The following is a 22,844-nucleotide window of genomic DNA, read 5'->3' as shown; positions in this document are numbered from 1 at the left end:
ATTCGCAGTTTGTCTTGGGGTGCTAGGGCCCGTGGGGCATGCTTGTTAGGTGTCATTCCCACTCCAGCCCTGCTGTTCGCTTCTCTACATTTGAGGTTTTCTACCACAAGCGGGCCGTAGAGTCAGAAAAACAAGAGTCACGTCCAGTCATCGTGTTGTATGCTCTGAGTATGGGGCAATTTTGTCAACTGTATCTCAGGAGAGCTGGGGAAAATACACCCACAAAAAAGAAAACAAAAAGGAGAAACAACAAGCTTGGAAAACTCTCTTCTCAACTTTAAAGGAAATGAATCCATTTGCAGAAATCTTATCACATCCAACACAGGGGGACAGGACCCCTGACCCTACCTCGGTGCCGGGCTCTGGGGCACTTCCTCAGAGCCCTTTGTGGCTGGCATCTGAAGGGGCTGCAGTGCCCTGAGTATGTGAGCAGGCACTGCGCCCTTCTTGTTTTGTTTTGTTTTGTTTAAATAGATTAGACATATAGCTCTTTCTCTATTTAAAATGATTTGCACAGGAAGAGCCCCCAGAACTGCAGTGGCTGGTTCAGACTGGGTGCCCAACCTGATAAGCGGTTTCTTCCCAAATCGTGTCTGTGTGTGGTTCCACTTTGGAGAGTGCCTGTTCTGTCACCCCCTCACCAGCATCCGGGATCAGCTTTTCTTTGTTTCTGTTGCTGATGAATTAGGAAGAACCACGCCCTGCATTCCCTGCTGGTGAGGGTGGGCCCTTCCTCACGCCCTGCCCACTGCTCCCCCAGGGCAGCCTCCGGGCCTCCCTGGCCTCCTTTGCCATCCCCCTGTGCCTTGGGCTTTTGGTCTCTGGGTCCATCAGACCTTCCCCCCACCCAGACCTCAAACTCTGAAAGGCCTTGCATCCCGCTCGCCAGGAGCGGGATCTGGCTCTGATTCTGCCAGCCTCAGCCCCTGAGGACGCAATAACATGGTCCCGTCTAGACGTGATCTCGACAGGGCTGGCCTGGCAGTGGCCCTGGGGGATGGACCCGGGAGATGGATGTGTGCTTCTGCCCATGCTCCCCAAGCAGGGTGGGAGTGTCAGGGGATCTTCACACTCTGGGGGTTGGGACGAGGCCAGCCACCATGGCCCAGGCCCTTTGACTTTGAGCATTTCCTTGCCCAGGTGGACGAGGAGGCTGCGCTGGAGCAGGCCGTGAAGTTCTGTCAGGTCCACCTTGGAGCTGCCGCCCAGAGACAGGTAAGCTGGACGCAGCCTGTGCCAACCTCCTCCTATGGGGCCGGCCCCACGCCAGGGCCCCAGGCTGCAGGCCGAAACGTGGGCACACCTCAGGAGGGACCAGCATGGGGCCAGCATGGGCCAAGGGGAGATGGACAGGTGGCCGCCGAGCTTCAGGCCCACAGGGAGCCCCTGATCACTGGCCCAGGTGGAACAGCATTGTGTGGTGGGTGGGGCCTTGGCAGGCCCGGACCCCAGCTCTGAGTGTGTGACCTGAGGGATCCCCTCACCTCAGCTGCCTTTTCTGTAAATGGGGAAGATAAGATGGTCGTTACCCAGCTGACCTCACCTGGAAATGTGAGGTCATCTGGGACAAAGGTAGAGGGAGTGATGTGGGGCTGGGATAGGAATTGGATAGGAGCAGAATGGATGGGGTTCCTGGGGTTTATTCAGCAAGGGAGGGAGCCGGGTGGTGCCAGGTTTGAGAAAGCCTCCCCGCCGTTGAGTGGAGAGAATGGGCTGGGGCAGAGGCCCAGTGAGCAACAGGTGGGTTTGAGATGGCAGAAGATGGGCCAGCGTGACTTGGTGACAGGGAGGAGGGGTGAGGCCCTCCTGGGCTCTGGCCGGCGGATCTTCCTCTAGGAGAGAGGTCTAGGCTGGAGCCCGGGGTGTAGGTGCCCCAGAAGCATCGGTTTGGGGCTGAGGCCACAGCTTTTGAGGAGTAGTGGGACTGAGGAGGGGGTGAGGGGCCAGGGATGAAGGAGAGAGGGGTCCCCTGGGAGAGGCCCAGCCCAAGAACAGGCCCGAAGGCAGGATCTGGCCAGCAGAGAAAGGGGGCATCCTGTCTAAAGCTGGGGGGACATTGCAGTCCTGTTCAGTAGTGCCAACGGGGCATCTTCCTGCACCACACTTGGGCATTTCTGCAGGAGTGACCCCTGGGCCTGGGTCGTTGGGTCAAAGGGCAGATACTTGCCATTTGAATAGGTGTGGCCTCTTGTCCCTCCAAGGGTGGCCCAACTGCCCCTTCCCCAGCAGCACAAGAGAGCAGGTCTTGCCCTCCCATCCTCGCCCACACATGGCCCTTTCTTGGCATCTTCCCCCCGGGGAAGTACCTCGCAGGGAGTCCAGAGGCAGGAGCTCAGGACAGTGGGCATCCATCCACCTACAGCCTGGGGACTCAAGTCCCAGGTCCCCCAGCAGCAGGCTGGTGGATGCCCTCCGTGTCCAGACAGGCTTCCTCTCAGTGAAATGGGATAGCGGGCCACCATCCCTGCCTAGGCTCTAGGTCTGAGGAAGTCCAGTTCAGTCTTCACCAAGCGGGCTGATCCCCCAGCTGAGGGCCAGAAGCCCAGGGGAGACATGCCCCAGGCCACCAGCAATCCCCGACGCTCCATGGCCAGAGCAGCCAGAGTTCATGGCGCAGCCCCTGCTGCCCTCACCACAGCCTCTGCTGCTTGGGACAGGAGTAACTGCCCAGGGCCCCAGTGCGGGGCTTGGCCCCAGGGGTCCCCTCCTGCCTCCTCTGCTGACCCAGGTGGGGGCAGGTGGGCAGTGGGCACTCCCAACAGAGGAGGACTGTTTCTGATGCAGCCTTTAAAAGGTGCTCCAAGGGTGCCTGGGTGGCTCAGTTGGTTAAGCGACTGCCTTCGGCTCAGGTCATGATCCTGAAGTCCCAGGATCGAGTCCCGCATCGGGCTCCCTGCTCAGCAGGGAGTCTGCTTCTCCCTCTGACCCTCCCCCCCTCATGTGCTCTCTCTCTCTCTCTCACTTTCTGTCTCAAATAAATAAATAAAATCTTTAAAAAAATAAAAATAAAAAAATAAATAAAAGGTGCTCCAAGTGATAGAACCACACAGGAAACCCCCAAACACCTACCTCCCGTGTCCTGTGGCAAAAGGAGGTGCTGAGCTGGCAGGAGCCAAAGGCAGGGAAGGGTCCCATTTCTTAGTTGAGGAGATTGAGGCCCAAAGAGGACCAGCACCCAGCTGGGGCTGGGCCCGCTTCTGGCCAGTGCCAGGGAGGGGGCGGCCATGCCCCTGAGCCTGCTTCTCCTGTCCCTCAGGGAGGGTCCGTTTTGCTGGAGGCATGTCCCAGTTGCCATGGCAGCCCAGCACACACCTGGAGAGTGTTTTGGACATAATTAGAGGCTCAGTGCTGTCGCGGTGGCTGAGGCTGGCTCCTGCAAGGACAGACATAGCACCCACCTTCTCCATGGCATGTCTGCCCATGAGAGACAGGTCTGCCCTGCCCATCCTCCCCATGGAAGCCTATGCTCATCCCAGACACACATCACACAGCAGAGTCGCAGGGGCTGTCCCGGATCCCATGAAACCGGGGACAGGACATCTCAGGCAGAACAGATATCAGAAGAAGCAGAGTTACGGCGGGGAGCCAGCTGCTCCCCAGCACCGAGGTGCCCCCAGCAGGTGTGAGACCTCCCTGCACTTGCAGCCACCAGGAGGGCTCCCACTGTCCCCAGTGTGGGCCCATTCAGATAGTATAGTCGGCCCTAGGCTCACACACAGGGACCCACCTTGCAGCATGCCCTCAGTGAGCTGCAGCCTTCACACCACCCCAGGAGCGTGGGCTTTGGGTGCAAAGCAGAAAGGACCTGGTGGCAGAGAGAACAGTGTGGACAAAGACCGGGAGGCCCCAGTGGGCCTGGCTCGCCTACGAACAGAAGGCTTGTGGTGGGAGCTGCTGGGGCGGCTGAAGCCAGGCTGTCTGGCACCGTGGCTTTGGGGCTGCAGTCTTAAACTCAGGAAGCTGACTCTTGGTGTCACCCCAGCTCCCTCAGGATGGTCCCACCAGTGGCCCTTGGGAAATCGCCCTCCAAGACGGACTTTGTGTTATTGCAGTTGCCGCATTGGGTGCAGTGACCCCCTGCCTGGAGTCATGCTCCTCTCTGTGTGGCACACAAGAGTGGGAGCATGAGGTCGGCCAGCCCCAGGCCCTCTGCTGAGTCCCTATCAGCAGGGCCTGGACATCCTCTCAGGGAGGAGCTGTGGGTCCCCAGCAGTTTCCTAGCATTGCAGAGTCCTGAAGGGCTGCCTGGGGGCCTCGTTGGCAGCATGGGGGGCTCAGGGTCTGGTGCCACGAGGGCATGTTGGCAGGCCCAGGCTTAGGCAGGTGTCCTGTGGGATGGCGAGGGCTCTGGGCTGCCCAGCCGGCCCTCCTCATCTCCCTTTGTTCTCACAGGCCGCAGGGGACACACCCACCACCCCAAAGCACCCCAAGGACAGCCGAGAGAACTTCTTCCCCGGGGCTGTGGCCCCCACGGCTCCTGACCCTGTGCCAGCTGACGCTCTCCAGCGGCCCAGTGACACTCACACCAAGCCTCGCCCTGCACTGGCTGCCTCCACGGCGATCATCCCCTGCCCTCCCTCAGCGTCGGCCTCCACTCCAGACCCGTCCAAGGACTCTGGACCCCCCCGGCCACATAGGCCAGAGGCCACCCCCAGCATGGTCTCTCCGGGCCCAGGTAAGTCCCGTCCTATGCACTAGGCGGTGAGGCCAGAGCTGGGCCCAGGCCCCTGTCGCCGGTGGCAGCAAGTCCTGCTCCTTGCATGGGGAGTGGGGGCAGGGCGGGGTGAGACCAGGCCGGGGCGAGCCCCAGCCTGGTGATCCTTGAGAAGCACATCACAGAGGCCCTGGAGGGCAGGGGCACAACCTGCTGGCGTGCGCACCACTCTCTTAACCCTCCTCCCATCCCAACCAGCAGCCCCCTCACAGGGGTGGGACGAGGAGGGAGGGGCCAGCATTGACATCAGGTGTTTACATGTTTACACACTGCTCTCTCTTACCACAAAGCCTTGTGATGAATAGATAAATAGGAATTCTGGAGAGGAGAGGGCATCCTGACTTTGGCTTCCTGAAGACCTCACAGGCCTGTGAGCCATCCCTGGGACCTGCTGTGGTTGGGGGCATTCCTGCCCAGGGCCCTGTGGGCAAGCCAGCCAGCATGGGGCAGGGTAAGGCTAGTCGGTGGGCTTGTGAAGGACGAGGAGCAGGGCCCTGGGCTCCGGCGGCCAGAGGGAGCCCTGGTTCCTTCTAAAACCCAAGATGCCCTTGGGAACGGCAGCCCACTGGCAGGCCAGAGGGCAGACAGGCCTGCAGCTTTCCCGGGAGGGGACACTGACTCTCCGTGCCAGGCCCTCCCCCTGCCCTCCCTGTCCCGTTCCTGGGACCAGCCTGTGCCTCTGCTCCTGCAGGCTCCTGTGTCCGCCCAGTCACAGCCCCACGCAGCCTGTTGGCCATGCCGCCTTGACCTGAGGGTGGCGGCCGTGAGCAGGGTGCTGCCCGAGCGGAGGCCGAGGGTGGCAGTGTTCCCTCTCCTCACTCTTTCCTACAGCGTAGGTATCAGGTGCTGATGTTCTCACCTGATGCGGGTCCCCAGTTTGCATTGAGGATCATGGAAGTATAGGGATCCTCTGCCCCATCGCTTACAATTACCCTGGTCATGGCCCCATGAGATGAAGAATCACTTCCCTTAAGTCAGCTCCTGCAGCTGTTTGTTCTGAGGGGAGCCTCCGAAGGCTGCAGGACAAAGAGCAGTTCCGCCACCAGGTGACCTTGTCTGTCCCTGCTCCCCTCTGCGTAGCTTATCGCGTCTCCGTGTCCAGCACACAGTGTGGAAGATGGAGGTGATACACATTCAGCACAGTGCTCAACAGAAGCGAGCACAGCCACCGTGCGGGTTCTGGTCGTGGTGATTTCAAAGGGCAGAGGCCATGGGAGTCCACAGCCCAGGGAAATCGCTCACTCCCACGAAGACTTGGCTTACCCCAGGGTTTCCCCCCCACCCCCCCACACCTTAGGCTGTCTTGGCCTCCACCTGACTCACCCCCGTGATCCCATAGCCCCCGAGGATCAGGAATTCAGGAGCGTCAAGCTGTCAGCTGGTCATCTCAATTCACTCAGTTGCTGGCAGGTCTCAGGTTCTCACCGGCTATTGTCTGGAGGCCTCAGTTCCTCCACTCTGGGCCTCTCCATAGGCTGCTCAGTGTCCCCACGTCATGGCTGCCAGCTTTCCCCAGAGCCCGGGGTCTGAGAGAGAGAGAACACTTGAAGGAAGCCACACTGTCCTTTATACCCTGATCTTGGAAGCGGGTGACCATCACTGTTGTTGGCCACACATGAATGGGTACAGGGCAGGAAGGTTACTCAGGGTGTGAATCCCAGGAGGCGGGGCCGGCTGCCTTCCTTCCCGCCCCTGCTCACCATGCCCCGGCTCCAAGCAGGCCCCAAACTTGATTTGCACGTTTTTCCCTCTGTTAGATCAGGGGAAGAGCATGTACTTCTCGGTGTTATTCTTCATCCTAAAGAATTGATCCTTTCTTCTTTCCTTCCCCCAGACTAAACTGAATACCGTTTTGCTAGGATGGAACTCTTACATGACCCTGGGAGTGGGGGCGGCCCTGGGTGGAGAATATGGGACACTTGGACCTGGTGCGGAGTGACCTGCCGGCCTCTTGGGGCTGCCTTGGGAGCTGCAGGCGGATGGTGTTTTGCTGGCCGATGGTTCCCAGGGCTCTCTGGGGTGGCATCAGGGCCATGCTGGGACGGGCACATCACCTCAGAGCCCACTTCCCACAACCTCCAGGACAGGGAGAGCACCAGCAAGGAGCTGCCTAGCACCTCCTGGTTCCCCAGAGGTTACAGGGTGGCCTGGTGAGGTGATCTGCATCTGCCTGTGCTGGTGCCCAGCGGGCAGCCCAGACCCGGGGGTCAGTTTGGATGGACAGGAAGGGCAGGCCTGCCCTGCGGAGGCGCCTGGGAACTAGAGGGTGTACAGGCTGGGAGCTGTAGCCAGAGACGGCGACACAGGAGGTCGCAAGCCACCTGAGAGGGCAGACTTGGGATGGATCCTCCCAGGATACCATCCCCAAGGTGTGAGAACAGGGGGAAGGCAGCCTCAGAGGAGACCTTGACTGGCGCTATCCCCAAGGTGGACAGCCCTGCCCTGCCCCTCCCCCAGGCCTTCCGGCTCCAGCCAGGGGAAGGCAGCTGACTGTGGCTGGCAGTGTCCACTCCCGACTTGTCCCACCTACTGTGGCCTGCAGATGGACGGGGGCACTCCCAGGCTTCCCTGGTCACTAGCTAAGACCTCACCCATCCACCCAGATTGTGCTGACCAGGGCCGCTGGCCTCATGTGGCAGATGCATGCCCTCGGGGAGTTCAGGGGGGTTTGTGGGCATCTGGGAGGCTCCTAACCATGTGTCCCCTACCCCCCACCTCTGTACTGAGCATGTGCTATCTCTTTGTTGGGTGTCTGCCCACCACGGGCCTGGACCTGGTTTCATGCTAGAATAGTGCCTGGCCCACGAATAAGTGAGGGTCCCTTTTGCTGAGGGGTCAGGCCTTCAGAATGGGGAACTAGATCCGGGAAGAAGAGTGGAAAGGACACTTCAGGCCACGGGGCCAGCCTTTAGGTAAGGAAAACGCCTGCCTCAGCAGGGCGCTGCCAGCCAGTGAGTCGAACAGGCTGTAATGCCAGCCTCATGCCATTTCGAGAAGCCAGGAAGAGTCTGAGTCAGGACTGGCCACTTCCAGGACACTGGTCCTTGGGGACCTGGTGCCCAGGCCATGAGTCTGCCTGGGGGAGGAGGGAGAGTGGCCCGATGGCAGAGGATTCCAGCCTGGCCATATATTTCCCACTGACAGACAACCTGAGGCCAGGGGGGCCCATAGGGCCCTTCTCTAAAGGCTGTGCCTCTAGGTTGATCCCCTCCTGCTCAGGCCCACCTGCAGCCCTCCTCACAGGCCTCCAGGGTGGTCTTGGCAAGGGGAGGGGGCTGCCTGGCCTAGGGAGCACTACCCCACATGCTTGAAGCTCTTTGCTAGATGCCTTTGCCCCAAGTGTCCCTTCTCCTGGTGGCCTACCAAGAGGAAAGGGCCTGCAAAGCGTGGACAGTCCCCTGGGGTAGAAGAGAGCCAGCCTGACACCTGGCCCCCCTGAGGGCAGCCTCCATCCATTTTGCCACCAGCTCCAGGCCCTCCCTGTAGCCTGCTACCCGCCCCCTCATCATGCTCCTGTCCTATAGATACCTATCAGCAAGGAAGCCAGCTGCCCTCCCAGGCCACCCAAGCAGCTCCTCCAGAGCCCTCAGGGAACAGCTGCATGAGAAGAGGTTGGGCAGAGGCAGGCAGAGTGTTACCACCTATAGAAAGGCCTGGAGCAGACACCCACTGGGCTTGCTTCGTGAGTGCGTGCCCAGCCACGGTGAACCGAGTGCTGCCCCAGTGGCACAGGATTCCGGCTATGGTCCCTGCTCCCCGGGTCCAGGAGGGCAATAGGAGGAGCCTTCTGAGGTGCTCATCCCTGCCTGCCATAGTGTAGGGGGCTGGACCCTGGGACAAAGAGGCTGTGAAAATAACTGCCAGGCAGTGGGTCCTAAGGAAGGGAGGGACTGGCTCATGGCGTGGGCAGCCAGGGAAGGCTCTGTCCTCCAGGAGCTGGAAGCCAACAGGCAGGAGGCCAGGGTACTAAGTCACCCCAGCTTTGTCCCTGTCCCAGGAGCTTTCACTCCTGCCTGGCCCGGGGCGGGGTGCGGGGAGGGGAGGCTTCACCTGCTGGAGAAGGGAGAGGAAGGACTTGATGGGAAAGTGGGGGAATGAAAGGGTGGCGGGGCGATGGCCATCTCGGCCTGAATAAGAAGGAAGAGATGAATAAGGTGAGGAAGGGAACATGAGGAGGCCTGGATGCAGCAGGAGCTGAGGGGCAGCTGCAGGCAGGGCCCGGGGGCCTGGGAGCCGGGGGACCAATGCTGACTAATGGCCTGGCTGGCGGCCATAGACGCAACCAGCACCTTTCGGGCCCATCAGACCTTGGCTCAAAGGAGGCCAATTCCCGGCCCCTGCCTCATGCCAGGGAAGGTGTGGCCTGGCGGGAGGGCACGGTGCCAGCACACCACTCCATCCACTCTGGTCTGAGCTAGCTGGTTTGGTTTTGGGTCCTGACCATGTTTCTGAGTGCCACTCCCACAGGCTAGAGGGGAGAGCCCATGAGCCCACCTCTAAATCCCGTGATGGTGTTTGATGGGGCTGGAGGCCCCACAGTGTCCATGTTGCCCCTGCTGTGTCAGACACACAGTGACCCCAGCTAGTGAGCCGGCCCCACCAGTGTCCACCTGGAGGGGGAGTGGTTTCCTGCCTGTACCAGCCTGGCCCCACCCATGTGATTGTTCGAGAGAAGCCCCTGCTGGTCCACCGGTGGAGGTGGCGAGCTGCCTCAGCGCAGGTCCCCTGCCAGGTGTCCCAGGGTTCAGGAGGGAGGGGCCCTGTCTTCCAGGCTGGGTGAGGATCGTAACTTGCGGCCCTCCTGTGCCCCCACAGAGGGAGAAGAGCTGGCAGGAGGGGCAGAGGGCCTGGGCTTCCCGCCCCAGGAGCCACTGCACAGTGAGCAGGTGAAGACCATCCCTGAGAGCCCTTCGGCAGAGCCGAACTGCTGGCCCACAGAGCCCGTGCCCCGGACAGGTGCCGAGCCCACCTGCAGCCAGGGTAAGGCGAGTTGGGAGCCGCCAGGGGAGCTTTGCCTGGAAGGATGGGGGGTGGATCACAGGGTGAACAGCTGGCCGAGCGGGACCTGGGAGGACCCAGTGGTGGGGAAGCCGAGTGGAGTGGCAGCTGGGCAGGGAGGCCTGGGCTGAAGAGCTGGGGGGTGGAGAGCCCCTCATTCTACTTCCAGCTCTACAGAGACTAGCGAGGGCCGGTGGCCAGGCCAAGCTGAGGCTGCTTAGTCCCAGGGAGGAGCCTCCCCAGATTGGGGGCCAAGGGAGGGGTTGACATGCGGAGGGAGGAGTCAGGGGCAGGCAGAGGGGTGGCCAGTCCCGCCAGACCACTGTCCGTGTCGTAGTCATCCTTTCCCAACTGGCCAGCCCCCCTTGGGGATTCCTTAGGTTCAAGGATCTCACCGACCCTACTCAGGGCGTAGGGCCTGCTGCCAGCCCCTCGGAGCCAGGCGTGGGCTCTGAGTAAGCCCCGCTCCTTTTAAAGCCATGGGACCTCAGAGGAATGCGGAGACCAGCTAGGCTGACCCCGGGGCTCCTAACTCTTACAGCTTCCTGGAGGCTGCCAGCCCCGGAACCGCTGCCTCCAGGCTCTGGGGATATGCAGCTCTGGAGCGGAGGGGAAATGGATGCCCCAGGGCCAAGTGACTTGGCTCCGGGCCCTCGCATCCTCCCTGGGGTGTGGACAACATTAGGACATGCGTCCTAGCATTGTTGCAGGGATGCAACAGTTCGTGTGTGCACAGCCCCTGGAGGGCCTGCAGAATCCCTGGGAAAGCTCCAGGGGCTTGCCTGTATCCTAGTCCCTGGGCCCCCCAGCCCAGAGCCAGACAGGCAGTCAGGGAGGCAGACATAGGAGGAGGCCTGGAGCCTGGCAGCCAGCACAGACCAGAAGGCCAGGAGAAGGCACCCTCGGTCTGACACAGCAGGAGGCGGCGCTCTTGGTTGCCTCTGTCTTCCAGAGGGGAAACTGAGGCCCAAGCCAGGGAAGGGCAGGCAGGCCCAGGAGGCTGTGAGCAAGGCTCAGCTCCCACGGTCCACCCCACAGTCACCAGCTCCAAGGTGCCCAGCGGTGCAAGTGCCCAGCCACCCGAGGGCCCCCCCGGCAAGGCAGAGCCCGGCCGGGCCAAGTCACGCCTCCTGCCCAGCATGCCAAAGCTGGTCATTCCCTCGGCCGCCACCAAGTTCCCCCCTGAGATCACCGTCACGCCGCCCACCCCAACCCTGCTCTCACCCAAAGGCAGCATCTCGGAGGAGACCAAGCAGAAGCTGAAGGTGACCATGGGTATCGAGTGGGGGGCATGGGCGGGACGTGGCCTATAGGCGGGACTGGGGCCAGGCCCGGGCCACCCCTGACCAGCTCCCTGCCCGCTCTGTGTGCAGTCGGCCATCCTGTCTGCCCAGTCGGCCGCCAACGTGCGGAAGGAGAGCCTGTGCCAGCCAGCCCTGGAGGTCCTGGAGACGTCGAGCCAGGAGTCCTCGCTGGAGAGCGAGACCGATGAGGATGACGACTACATGGACATCTGAGGGCTGGGGCCGCCCCACCTTGGCCTGAGCCCCTCGGGGCGTGCCAGGCCCAGGCGGAGCACTGTTTCCCCACGCACACCCCGGTCTGCTCAGCCTCCATCCCTCGCGGTGTCCTCCCCACCCGCCTGGGCCATCGTCTGTCCCCACCGCATGGGGGCCCAGAGGAGACCAAGCTTGGCCATGTGAAGACGGCCACAGCTCACACAGCAGGGCTGGCATCCTTTTCTATGAAATGTTGACTTTGTATAACCATGCCCACGCCCAGCCCAGGTGGCCGCACCTTGACGCCCGGATGAGCCGGCTTCTGCCTGTGTCACAGTGGAGGGGTCATTTAGGGTTGGGCTCGCCCCACTCCCTTTTTTTGGTTTCTTTTCTAATAAAGATGGAACAGTTGTTTTTGCCTCTTTGTTCAACCCCCGGGGGCCTCCCTCAGCTGGTTGCTGTCCAAGGTTTCTGGGCCCTTCTTCTTGTTGGTCAGGGACCAGCCCTTGGGCATCCCAGGAGCAGGCAGGGGTTGGAGAGCGGGGGGACTGAGTCAGTGGGGAGAGGTGAGCACAGGCCAAGCAGGGCAGACCCTCTGGGTGGGACTGGAGCCAGGCCTGGAAGGGGTCTCCAGAGTGTCCCCTGAAGGACTCAGAGAGTGTGGGGTGTTCCCCTGTGGAGTGTGGGCAGGGGTGGGAAGAGGAGGCTGCAGGGGACCCTGAGAGGTAGGGTCAGTGTCAGGAAGCGGGAGGCGGGGGCTGGCAGGAAAGGTACTTACCTCCCACCACACTTGCCCTCTGATAGAACTGGCCATATAAGTTGTGGGGCTCAGTGCAACATATAATGGGGGTTCCTTGTCCAAAAATTCATTCTTTAGAGGTGACAGCAGAGCATCATATAAACCCACGATGCTGGCTCTGTTCTCTCAGGCTCCAAGTACATCTGTTTTGGGGAGGCACAGGTTGCGGGGGCCCCAACCAGCCCTTCAGAACCCCATCAGTGCCTTGGGGACCCAGCTGTCTTCCCCCGGATAGATCTGGGCTGGCCCTACCCCCAGGGTTCTCCCTGGAAAGGCTGTGTGTCTGGGAGGGAGATGGGGATGCTCCTTGCTGCCCTGTGCCCCTCATGGGCTGGGCACCGCCAGGGTCCCCAGCGCAGGCCTGGCAGAGCCATCATGGGGACCCAGGAGCATAGCAGCCTTGGAAAGACCCTTGCCAAAACTGCCCCAATTCAGGCTCTTTGCAAGGTGGGGCCAGCAGTTACTCAGTTGATGCCCCCTCCCCAGATTCCTAGCTTCTCAGACTGGAGTGCCCAGAAAGAGGAATTTCTGGGAACAGCCCAGCAGTCTCCCAGGGATTCCTGGCTCTCAGGCCCCCAGGACACCTGGGACCCATCCTGGGAGCATTCCTATCATCTTCCTTCCCCTAACCTGGGCCATAGGGAACAACTTCGACCCTGGGCCTGGGAAGAGGCCCAGCACCAGTCCCTGGCACCTGCCTACAGAGGGTGACCTGAGCACCTGGCAACCAAGCTGGGAGATGTGGCTTCTAACTGCCCCAACTGGCTTTCCTGACACCTGTAGGTGCCGCCTCTCTGATGAAACTGCAGGCCCACCCACCGGACAGGAAGGGATGGTGCCCAGGGAACAGGGGCTGGCCAGATCCCAGGAACTGAGATGGGTCACAGCCAGGTGGCCTAAGCTCATAGCCGCTGCCAGCTTCAGTTCCCTTCGAGGTCTGGGGATGTGTCCCCTTTGGATGCCGCCCCTGGGGAGAGAACCATCTGTCTGTCTGAACACCCAGCCCAGGTGGCAGGGCCCAAGAGAGTCCCAGGCCTCAGGAGTGGAGTGGGGGTCCCTGAGAAGCTGCCTGGGCCCTGGCCCAGCACCGCAGCCCCTCCCAGTGATCTTGACCCCACCTGTCTACATCTGGACCTCTGTTTCCTCCCCTGCATAGTGAGAAGGGAGAACGCTGAAGAGATTATGCAAATTCTATGAATGATAGCCAGGGGTGGGGTGCAGCTGGGTGGCTCTTCTCTGGAGCCCAGGGATTCCCAGCAGGGGGTTCTGGTCTCAGCCCCTAACCCCACTGTTAACCTGCCCTGGCTGGGCCCCTCCCACAGCCTTCACCAACCCCCGAAGGGGTTCCCCTCCTCCAGCCCTCCTCCAGCACCCACGAACACCAGAAAGTTACTTGCTCCCTCCTCCCTGCGAGGCCGTGGGGAGGAATTGGGAATACCTGCTCTGGGCAGGGAAGCTGAGGAAGAGGGACAAGAGGTCTGTGGCTGCGGGCTCCTGGCCGCTGGAATCCTGAGATTGCTAGAACCACCCCCCCCCAAATCCCAGCCCCCGCGGAGCCCCACCCCGGGTTCCCGGGGCTGGGCCAGAGGTGGGATCCGGTGGTCTGGGTCGCAGCCTCTGGACATGGGGATCTAATCCCTGGAGGCTCGGACCCCCTCCTCCCGTGTGCCGGGCCGGCGGGCCAGGAATGTGCTAACGGGGCAGGTTGGGCCCTACCGGCCCCCAAGGGAACCTGTGGACTTTGAGAGGGGACCGGGCGGGGCGGGGCGGGGCGGGGCGGGGCGGGGCGGCAGCGCTGCGTGCGGGGCGGGCGGGGCCAGGCCGAGGGGAGTTAGGCGGCCCGCAGCCGCTCAGCCACTGTCGCGCTGCAGGCTGCAGACTCAGGCCGGACCATGATGCTGCCCCTCCTGCTCTGGGCCCTGCTGCTGCTGCTGGCGACAGTCCCCGGGCCGGGCCCCCGGCCTGCAGCAGGTACGCCCCCACCCTGCGCTTCTATCCCGGGCTCTGCCTGCTTCCCTGCTGCAGCCAGGTCCAGGGTAGACCCCTCTGCTCAGCCTCTGTCCATCTGCCAGGCCATCTGGGACTGTACTGGGGGCTGTGAGAAGAAATTCTGGGGTGCCCAGGGTCCGGGGGCTGCTGGCGGGATGGAGTCTGGGCTGTGCCCACCCTAAACCCGCTGGGAGCTGGGAGGTGCCGGCTACCTGCGAGGGAGGTGGCCCAGGGGCGGGTGGAGGGCTCAGGAGAGCCCCCTGCCCGCAGCCCCGAGCCCCCGTGGAGGGTGTGCTCACAGGTGGAGGAGCCCGCAGCTCCACTGAGCCCCCTGACTGGTGAGAGGCAGGATTGTGGGTCCTTATTAGGGTGGGGCTGAACCCTGGAAAGTCTCAGATAAGGCTCCTACTCCCGAGCCTCACGCTGGACTGGGCTGGGCTGGGCTGGGCTGGGCTGGGCTGGGCTGGCAGTGGCAGGCTCCCAGGCTAGCCCCCCCCCCACACACCCCTATCTCTCATCTCCGGGAAGCGCCACCACCCTTCAGCCACTTAACCTCACTTACTGGCCTCACTTGGCCTCCTCCCCCACTCCCTTGAGCCATCTGTCAATAAAAATTTATTGACGCTCTTGAGTGCCAGGCCCTGCACTGGGTGAAATGGGGTCACCGGGGTGGCTCAGGTCCAAACCCAGCCCTTGACTGGCCCGCGTTGGTGGGGTGGCAGGGAAGAGACAGGTGGGACGTGTGATCCCTGCCTCGGTGTCTGCAGTCGTCCCTCAGTCTCCACCCTCCAATCTGCCCCACCGCTCCCACTACAGAGGTACGGATTCCCTGAAGATATGGCCCTGTCGTGGGTCCCCATGGTGTAAGAGTGGAGGCCTGATGTCCACGGCCCCACACCAGACCACCCTCTCCCTCACCCTGGCCCTGCTGGGCCCTCTGCTGGAGATGACCCTCCTTTCCCTTAAGGGTGGAGCTCCTTTGGGGGCCACAGCCAAGCCTGGGAATGAGCCCCTGCCAGGCCTCCAGTGGGACTTAGTAGCCATGTCCCCAGACTCCAGACAGGCCGCCAGGCTGGGTTCACTGACCCTTCAGGGAATAGAGACAGCTCCCAGGCCAGGTCAAGGGCTCAGCCACCTCTGGCCATCAGAGGATGTGGTCTTCCGGGACTTGGTGGCTGAAGGCCAGTCCTGCCCTAGAGGCTCCTCTTGATGCTGCAAAAACCTATGTCTGGAGGCCTTTACCCTTATCTTCCCTCCTTCTGGCAAGTAGTTCAGGCAACTGCTAGATCATTTGTACCAAGGATCCCTCACCCCACGGGCCCCCTGGGTTTCTACTGTGTTCACTTGGTGGTCAGTGCGACTCCTGGGGATGCTTCTCTCTCATGGGCTCCGGGAAAATAATCGCCAGCCCTGCCCGTGGGGCAGCCAGGCGCTCAGGGCCCTCTCCTGCAGGTGCCAGGGGGAGCTGCTCCCACCGCTGTGGAGACCAGGATGGGCTGTGCTCCTGCCACCCGACCTGCTCCGGCCTGAGCTCCTGCTGCTCCGACTTTCGGGACTTCTGCCTAGAAGTCTCACCCTACTCGGGCTCCATGATGGGCGGCAAGGACTTCGTAGTGCAGCACCTCAGCTGGTTCAACCCCACCGATGGCGTGATCTGCAGGTGGGAGGCCCGAGGGGCTCCGTGCCTGCTGGGGGCCCGGGGGCAGCTCCTGGCTGGGGTCCCCCCACCCTGGCCCAGCCTTTCCTGCCACCTGCAACCCCCACAGGTTTAAGGAGAGCATCCAGACCCTCGGGCATGTGGACAACTTTGGACGTGTGCACTGTGTGTCCCCCTTGCTCTATGAGACGGGCCGCATCCCCTTCACACTCTCCATGGACAATGGTCGCTCCTTTCCGCGCTCGGGGACCTGGCTAGCCGGTGAGCCCCGCCTTCCTGAGCCTTGCCCCCCACCCCCACAGGGACTTTCCCTGGCGCTAATCTAGGCACGCCTCACCTGCCTGGCAGTGCCCGGCTGCCCTGGCTTAACCAGTCCTTCTGGAGGTGTGCCCGACGGGGGCGAGCGTTCTCAAGCTCCTCTCCCCAGCCCCTGGCATCCACACAGGACACCCGGCCCAAAAGGGGGCTGGGGCCTTCGGGGGTCCCCCGGCAAGGTGGGCCACTCGACTCAGCCAGGCCAGGGGAAGGGGGGAAGCCAGGTGGAGGCCAGAGGCCTGGGTGACACAGGGCAGCCTGACACGAGGGTCTGGGGGAGACCGTACTCTAATGGGACTGCCATGCTTCGTCCCTGGGAGGGCACCCCCAGCTCTCAGAGCCCCTGGGGCCTCAGGCCTTCACTCACCCCTCACCCCCTGCCCAGTGCACCCCAGCAAGGTGTCGGAGACGGAGAAGAGCGAGCTGGTGAACGAGACCCACTGGCAATACTATGGCACCGCTGGCATCACGGGCAACCTCACCGTGACCTGGGAGCCCTCGGCTCTGCCCACGCAGTCTGTCACCATCGAGCTCTGGGGTTATGAGGAGACAGGTAAGGCCGGCCCACGGCTGGACCGGCGGGGGAGCTCTGGGGGCCCATAGGGCTGGGAGTTTGGGGCTTGCAGAGATGGGAGCAAGGGGGTTCCAGACACGGCCCAGTCCCAGGCGGGGATTTTGAGCAGGAAGAGTACAGGCAAGAAAGGGGAACTGGGGAAAGTGTGGGAGTGGGGGGCAGGCTGGGAACCCCCAGCTGCTTGCTACCAGCTCCGGGAGGAGGTATGGGCATTCCCAGCCCTTGGATCCAAGGCTTGCCTTGGAAACAGAAAAAGCTTGCTCCACCCAGCCTCCCCAAGCCCCTGGACTGCTAGCCTGGCTCAAGGCCTGGCCGCGAGGTGGGGCTGGGACCCTAACGTGGGAGGAGGAGATGGTCGTCCCTTGAGCCAGGATACTTGCTGGGGCAGCAGGGCAGGTCTTCCTCTGGGAATCGTCTTGTCTGTCCATCTATCAGGCCTCTCTGAGCACCAAAGACAGGCACCTGGCCCCTCCTCTGCCCAGGACTCTGGAGGGGCCCCAGGACTCTTTGGAGGGACCTCGGGGCTGACTTGAGGCCTTCTCTCCCTTAGGGAAGCCCTATTCAGATAAGTGGGCAGCAAAGTGGTCGTACCTGTACCCCCTGGCCACAAGCATCCCCAACTCTGGCTTCTTCACCTTCACTCCGAAACCCGCACCTCCAAACTACCAGAAATGGGAAGTGGGTGCACTTCGGATCATCAACAGCAAATACTACGCAGGGGAGAAGTAAGGGCCGCCGGCCACGCAGAGGACGGGCTGCTGGGCCTGGGCCGCTGCTCCGCAGGCTGGGCAGGGAGGCCCGGGGCTGCGGGACGGAGGGTGGGAGCGGCCCTTAAGTGTGGGCATGGCCCCCACAGGGACGTGCAGGCGCTCTGGAGCAGCGAGCACGCGCTGGCCTGGCACCTGGGTGAGGACTTCCAGGCGGACCCCGAGGCCTGGGCCCGGGCCCAGTGCCTGGCCTGGGAAGAGCTGGAGGACCAACTGCCCAGCTTCCTGCAGGAGCTGCCTGACTGCCCCTGCACCCTGGCTCAGGCCCGGGCTGACTCGGGCCGCTTCCACGTAAGCCCCTACCCCAGTCGGGGCCCCGGAGAGGGCGAGGGGCCAGCTGGAGGCAGCCGGTGTGTGGCGGTAGATAGAGGCCCCAGGGAGGCGAGGCTGGGGTCTGAGCGCCCTCAGGGCTTGGCTCCCAGGGAGGGGATGGCCGAGCCTGAGGCTAGTCCAGCTGACAGCAGCCTCCCGCTCTGCAGACGGACTACGGCTGTGACATTGAGCACGGCAGCGTGTGCACCTACCACCCCGGGGCCGTGCACTGTGTGCGCTCCGTGCAAGCCAGGTGAGTCCCCATTTGGGGGGGGGGCCGGGGCCCGACAGCGGCCCTGACCTGTCCTCACCCCCAGCCCCCAGTACGCCTCCGGCCAGCAGTGCTGCTACACAGAGGCCGGCACCCTGCTCCTGACGGCCGACTCAACCGGGGGCAGCACCCCGGACCGCGGCCACGACTGGGGCGCGCCCCCGTTCCGCACACCGCCCCGCGTGCCTGGCCTCTCCCATTGGCTCTACGATGTCGTCAGCTTCTACCACTGCTGCCTCTGGGCGCCCGAGTGCTCCCGGTACATGCGGCGGCGGCCCTCCAGTGACTGTCGCAGCTACCGGCCATCGCGCCTAGGTGGGTGCCGGCCGAGGCTGGGCCCCGGGCAGGGCTGCACCCGCGCGGCCCCCCTGACCCTCTGCTCTCCCCAGCCTCCGCTTTCGGGGACCCACATTTTGTCACCTTTGACGGTGCCAACTTCTCGTTCAACGGGCGTGGCGAGTACGTGCTGCTGGAGGCCACGCTGACCAACTTGAGGGTGCAGGGGCGGGCCCAGCCCCGCACGACTTCGGAGGGTGAGGCTGGGGCCCCGCGGGCTCCGGGAGGCTCAGGGCCTTCCCAGGAGGGAGGCTGGAGCTGAGCGCTCTGCGTTCTGCACGCGCCACCGCAGGCCCGCAGGACCGGGGCACGGGGCTGGTGGCCGTGGCCGTGCAGGAGGGCAACTCCGACGTGGTGGAGGTCCGGCTGGCTGGCGAGGGCCGGGTCCTGCAGGTGCTGCTGAACCAGGAGGTGCTCAGCTTCACCGAGCAGAGCTGGATGGACCTGAAGGGTGAGTGCGGTGGCCGGGGAGCTTCCGGGGGCCGCTCTCGTGCCCTTTCCCTCCCGCCTGAGCCTCCGTGCCTCTCCCCGGCATGGCCCTGGGCTTCAGAGCGTGGATGCGGAGATGGAGGCCTCGCGATATGATCCATATGCTGTCCCCAGCATAGTGGTGCAAGTCCGCCCCGCTCCCCTGCACCCCACGGTGAGGGGCCCAGCACAGTGGACACATGTCCCCAGCCCACGGCTGTCTGGGCAGGTGAGGTTCTGGGCCCCAGGTAGGGAGGTCCAGCCTGGGGACCTGGTGTGATCTCGTGCTTTCACACCCATGGAGCCTCAGACATGTGATCAGAACCCTGAGATGCCCGGACGGTGGGACGAGGAGCTGGAAGCTACAATAATAGGAACCGCCTGCTTCGAGGACGCTGGCTGGCCCTGAGGGCTAAGGAGCAGCCCCCTGTGCACCCCCTTCCCTGTGCTGCCTCAGGGAACTGAACTAATGAAATGAGTTTCTTGCGGTTGGGATGGGTGGGGAGCTGGGATGGGCCTGCTGCTGCTGAGGGTGCAGGGAACCCCCGGAAGGGCAGAGGTGGGCATGGCTGCTGCCTTCCTCAAGGAGCAAGGGCCGACGGGGGACCCCCAGGCAGGCCTCGGTGTGAGGGGTCCCTTCGGAGCCTGGGCACTTGGTGTCAGTGTGGGGGTCCCAGTACAGGTGTGGGCCTGGGGTGAGGGAGTGTCACAGCAGGGCTGGCCCTGGGGATGCCCGTCCCTTCCCTGGGAGTGCACGGATGCTGACCCTCTCATCCTGGGGCTGTGGAGTCACGGCACGGTGCCCTGAGTGGGCAGCCCTGACCCCAGTTCCACCTGTGCCCAGGTATGTTCCTGTCCGTAGCTGCCCAGGACAGCGTATCCATCATGCTGTCATCAGGGGCTGGCCTGGAGGTCAGCATCCAGGGTCCATTCCTGAGTGTGACTGTCCTCCTGCCTGAGAAGTTCCTTACCCACACGCAAGGCCTTCTCGGGACACTGAATGATGACCCCACCGATGACTTCACCCTGCGCAACGGGAAGGTCTTGCCCCCCAAGGCCACTTCCCGTGAGCTCTTCCGCTTTGGGGCCGACTGTGAGTGACCCTGAGGCCCACTGGGGGTGCGGGGCGGGGGGACATGGCCGTGGAAGTGAGGGGAGAGACCCCAGAACCCTCGGCCACCAGCAAGACCTGCTGCGTGTCTCCCCAGGGGCCGTGGAGAACACCTCGTCCCTGCTCACCTATGACTCCTGGTCCCTGGTCAACAACTTCCTGTATCAGTCCAAGCATGACTACAGCTTTCAGCCCCTGTTCCCCGAGGAGACCGTCCCCGACCCCCGTCAGGCCGCTGAGGCGGCTGAATTGTGTGGAGACAACGATTTCTGCATATTCGACGTGATGGCCACTGGGAGCCTGAGCGTGGGCAATGCTACGCGGATGGCCCACCAGGGGCACCAGCATCGTGTGCAGAGCCTGCAGCCTGGTGAGGGCGATGGGGTGGGCACTGGCTGCTGGGACGTGACCTCCTAAGCTGGCAGCTCTAGGGGGGGTCAGCCAGTGGCTTCATCCTGGGGTCTGCTCCTGGTCCCCTACCCCCAGTGACGTCCTGTGGCTGGCTGGCTCCGCCCCGCAATGGGCGCAAGGAGGGTATCAGGTACCTGTCGGGCTCCACCGTCTCCTTCCGCTGTGACAGCGGCTACAGCCTGTTTGGGTCGGAGGCCAGCACCTGCCAGGCTGATGGCACCTGGTCCAGGCCCACCCCCATGTGCCAGCCAGGTGAGGATGCCCTGCCCACCTGCCCCAGCCCCCCGCCCCCGCCCGCCCTCGGGCAGCCCTCACCGCTCTGCGCCCTCTCCAGCGCGGAGCTACACGGTGCTGCTGAGCATCATCTTCGGAGGCCTGGCGGTGGTGGCTCTGGTCGCGCTCACCTATGTGCTGCTGCGTCACAGGAAGCGCAACATGTAAGGCCCCCGCCCCCGCCCCCCCGGACCCAGGGTTCTACCAGCAGGACCCCGTCTGTGCCCCTTCTTGGCTCTCCTGAGGCTCCGGAGTGCCCCCCATGTCCGCTGCAGACCGTGTCTCTGTTGCAGGGCCAGCTGGGGTTCGCAGCCCTGAGGGGAGCGCCTTTGGCCAACAGCAAGAGGCACACGGGGCCACCCCGGAGAACGTGCACCCCAGCACTTCGATCCCCAAATCCCTAGCGCCATTTACTGGGACCTGGACACCTGATAACCTGAGCCTTTAATGTCCATGCACCCCAGGCCTGGTGCCCTGCTCTGTCCCCTCAGACCTGGACACCTGGCTCCAGCTGTGCAGCTCCCGAAAGGCGTCTGGTCCTCTAGTCCCTGGGTAGTCTCAGCTCCAATTCCCCTGACTCCATACCTGCGAATTCTAACGCCTGTCTCTGGAGACCCAACACTCGGGGGCACCTGAAACGCAAATGCTAGTACCTCAGATCCCGTGTCGGATGCCTGTGACCCTGACCCACTGATCCCCGGTGCCCCAGCCCCGGAGCCCTAACACCCAGCTGCCTTGATTGCCGGACTTGGCCCAGCCTGAGTGGGAGAGGTCTCAGGACCCCAGTGTGGAGGGTCACTCTCTGAGCTCCAGGCTTGTAATTCTAACCCTTCTGGAATGTCACTTCTAACTCTACTGGAATGGCCCTTCTAACTCTACTGGAATGGCACTTGAAATACCCTTCCCTGTCTACCCAGAGAAAACAAGCATGTGGTGCCCCCTCCCTGGTGTCCGGTGCTCATGCTACACTTTGGTTCTGGAGAGTTCCATGGTTGCTTTGTGGGGCCAGCAGCACCCAGAGCAACCTTAGTCCACTGGAAGGCCACCTGGGGTGGGTCCCTCCCTAGCCTGTCTCCACTGAAAAGTGGGATTGAGAACGGTGGCCACTTCATGGGGCAAGTGTCTGCAAAGGGTTCAGGTGGCGTGTCATGCTGGGTGCCCAGGAGACGGGATAGGGCCGGCACAGGCACCCGCCCCTTCCCCCAGCAGCAGGTTGGGGGGCCCTGGGCCCCTCCCCTGCACCAGCACTGCCCTGCAGGTAGGCAGTGACTGGTAGTTCCTGACCAGAGCCCATGTTCTGGGTCCCTGGGTTCTTTACCCAGGCTTCCCGCTACTGCTGCCCTCTAGTGAGGGTGCTGAGTGGGGGCCATGGGAGGGCCTTGGCAGCATAGGATAGGGCCAGGCTTGTCTCTGCGAAAGCACAGTGGAGGGCGGGGTTGGAGGCTGGTGCCCCCTGGTCCAGGCCAGTGGCTCACCCTGGGGTGGGAGGTAATGAGCGGAGGCCCTCTTCCCAGCAACCTGCAGTGCTGAGAGAGGCCACGTGGGGGCAGCAGAGGGTAGGAACAGAGATGGGAGGTGGAGGCTACACCAGGTCCTAGGAGAGGGCAGTCAGCGGCCGCTCCAGCTGGGCCAGTTGGCTTGTCACAACCTTGGCCAAGGCTCATGCAGGCCCACTTCTGCATCTGTCTCTGCTAAGAGGGCCTTGAGTCATCCCCCGGTCTCAGGAGCAGAGGCCGTCCAGCTGGCTCTGACCGCCAGGGTCAGAAGCGAAGCTTCCCCACACCATTAGACTTGCCATTGGCTGAGGGTCCTGGCCAGAGGTGGGAAAGCTGGGCAGTAGGGGCAGGTGCAGTCTGGAAGGCTTCCTGGAGGAGGCAGTCTTGCACGATGGGGCACATTCAAAGGAACAGAGATGAGAGTGGGGTTGGGGGGTCTCCCTGGGGTGGTACCCCAGAGACTAAAGGAGGGGGATGGGGTCAGTCTTTGCCCTTCCAGGCCCCACCCCCCTGCTTCCCCACTGGCTTCCCGCTCAGGGCAGGGTGGGGCTGAGGGCTGGCCCTTTGGCCACTGGGCAGGTACTTTCCTCTCTGCAGATGAGGTAAGGCAGGGCTGGCATTTCCACCGACCTGAGTCCTCAGTGCTGGGCCGGGCACGAGCCAGTGTGTGACAGGGTGGTTTCCTTGTCTAGGCAGCCCGGACATGTGGGAGCAGGCACACCAGGGCCCAGGAGGGCAGGGGCAGCTTCACAGCTCCAGGGCCATAACTGAAAGGCTAGGTCAAATTCTCAGAGATGTGATTGGTCAGAGAGGATATTCCAGGCAGAGGAACAGCCTGGGCAAAGGCTCAGAGA

The 22,844-nt window shown here is 63.0% G+C and overlaps 2 protein-coding genes across 2 annotated transcripts in view; both read left to right on the top strand.

Moving 5' to 3' along the window:
* The window catches only part of CABIN1 (calcineurin binding protein 1), a 154,292-nt gene extending 142,680 nt beyond the window's left edge, over nt 1-11,612 (top strand). The window contains 6 exon segments of the mRNA XM_032397546.1: nt 1,141-1,215; nt 4,393-4,675; nt 9,530-9,694; nt 10,665-10,739; nt 10,742-10,977; nt 11,086-11,612. Of these exon segments, the coding sequence (XP_032253437.1) occupies nt 1,141-1,215; nt 4,393-4,675; nt 9,530-9,694; nt 10,665-10,739; nt 10,742-10,977; nt 11,086-11,229 (978 nt within the window). The 3' untranslated portion in view covers nt 11,230-11,612.
* A 2,283-nt stretch (nt 11,613-13,895) lies between these two features.
* Nucleotides 13,896-21,437, top strand: SUSD2 (sushi domain containing 2). Its single transcript, XM_032397648.1, has 15 exons — nt 13,896-13,981; nt 15,452-15,659; nt 15,766-15,917; nt 16,357-16,524; nt 17,096-17,270; nt 17,402-17,603; nt 17,792-17,877; nt 17,942-18,210; nt 18,285-18,428; nt 18,524-18,682; nt 19,544-19,792; nt 19,908-20,180; nt 20,297-20,473; nt 20,556-20,658; nt 20,788-21,437. The coding sequence occupies exons 1-15, from the start codon at nt 13,903-13,905 to the stop codon at nt 20,810-20,812; spliced, it is 2,469 nt and encodes an 822-aa protein (XP_032253539.1). The 5' UTR covers nt 13,896-13,902; the 3' UTR covers nt 20,813-21,437.
* Nucleotides 21,438-22,844: the final 1,407 nt, after the last annotated feature.

Source organism: Phoca vitulina, unplaced genomic scaffold (genome assembly GCF_004348235.1).
Source record: "Phoca vitulina isolate PV1807 unplaced genomic scaffold, GSC_HSeal_1.0 scaffold100, whole genome shotgun sequence".
NCBI lineage: Eukaryota > Metazoa > Chordata > Mammalia > Carnivora > Phocidae > Phoca > Phoca vitulina.
The sequence above is the reverse complement of the archived record's forward strand: the minus strand, read 5'-3'. Positions and strand labels throughout refer to the sequence as shown.

Bases quoted from the DNA above. Each gene is read 5' to 3' on its own strand.
- SUSD2 (XM_032397648.1), top strand. From the start codon at position 13,903: ATGATGCTGCCCCTCCTGCTCTGGGCCCTGCTGCTGCTGCTGGCGACA. The intron at 19,793-19,907 runs GTGAGTGACCCT...GTGTCTCCCCAG, and splicing joins CTTCCGCTTTGGGGCCGACT to GGGCCGTGGAGAACACCTCG. The intron at 20,659-20,787 runs GTAAGGCCCCCG...TCTCTGTTGCAG, and splicing joins CGTCACAGGAAGCGCAACAT to GGCCAGCTGGGGTTCGCAGC.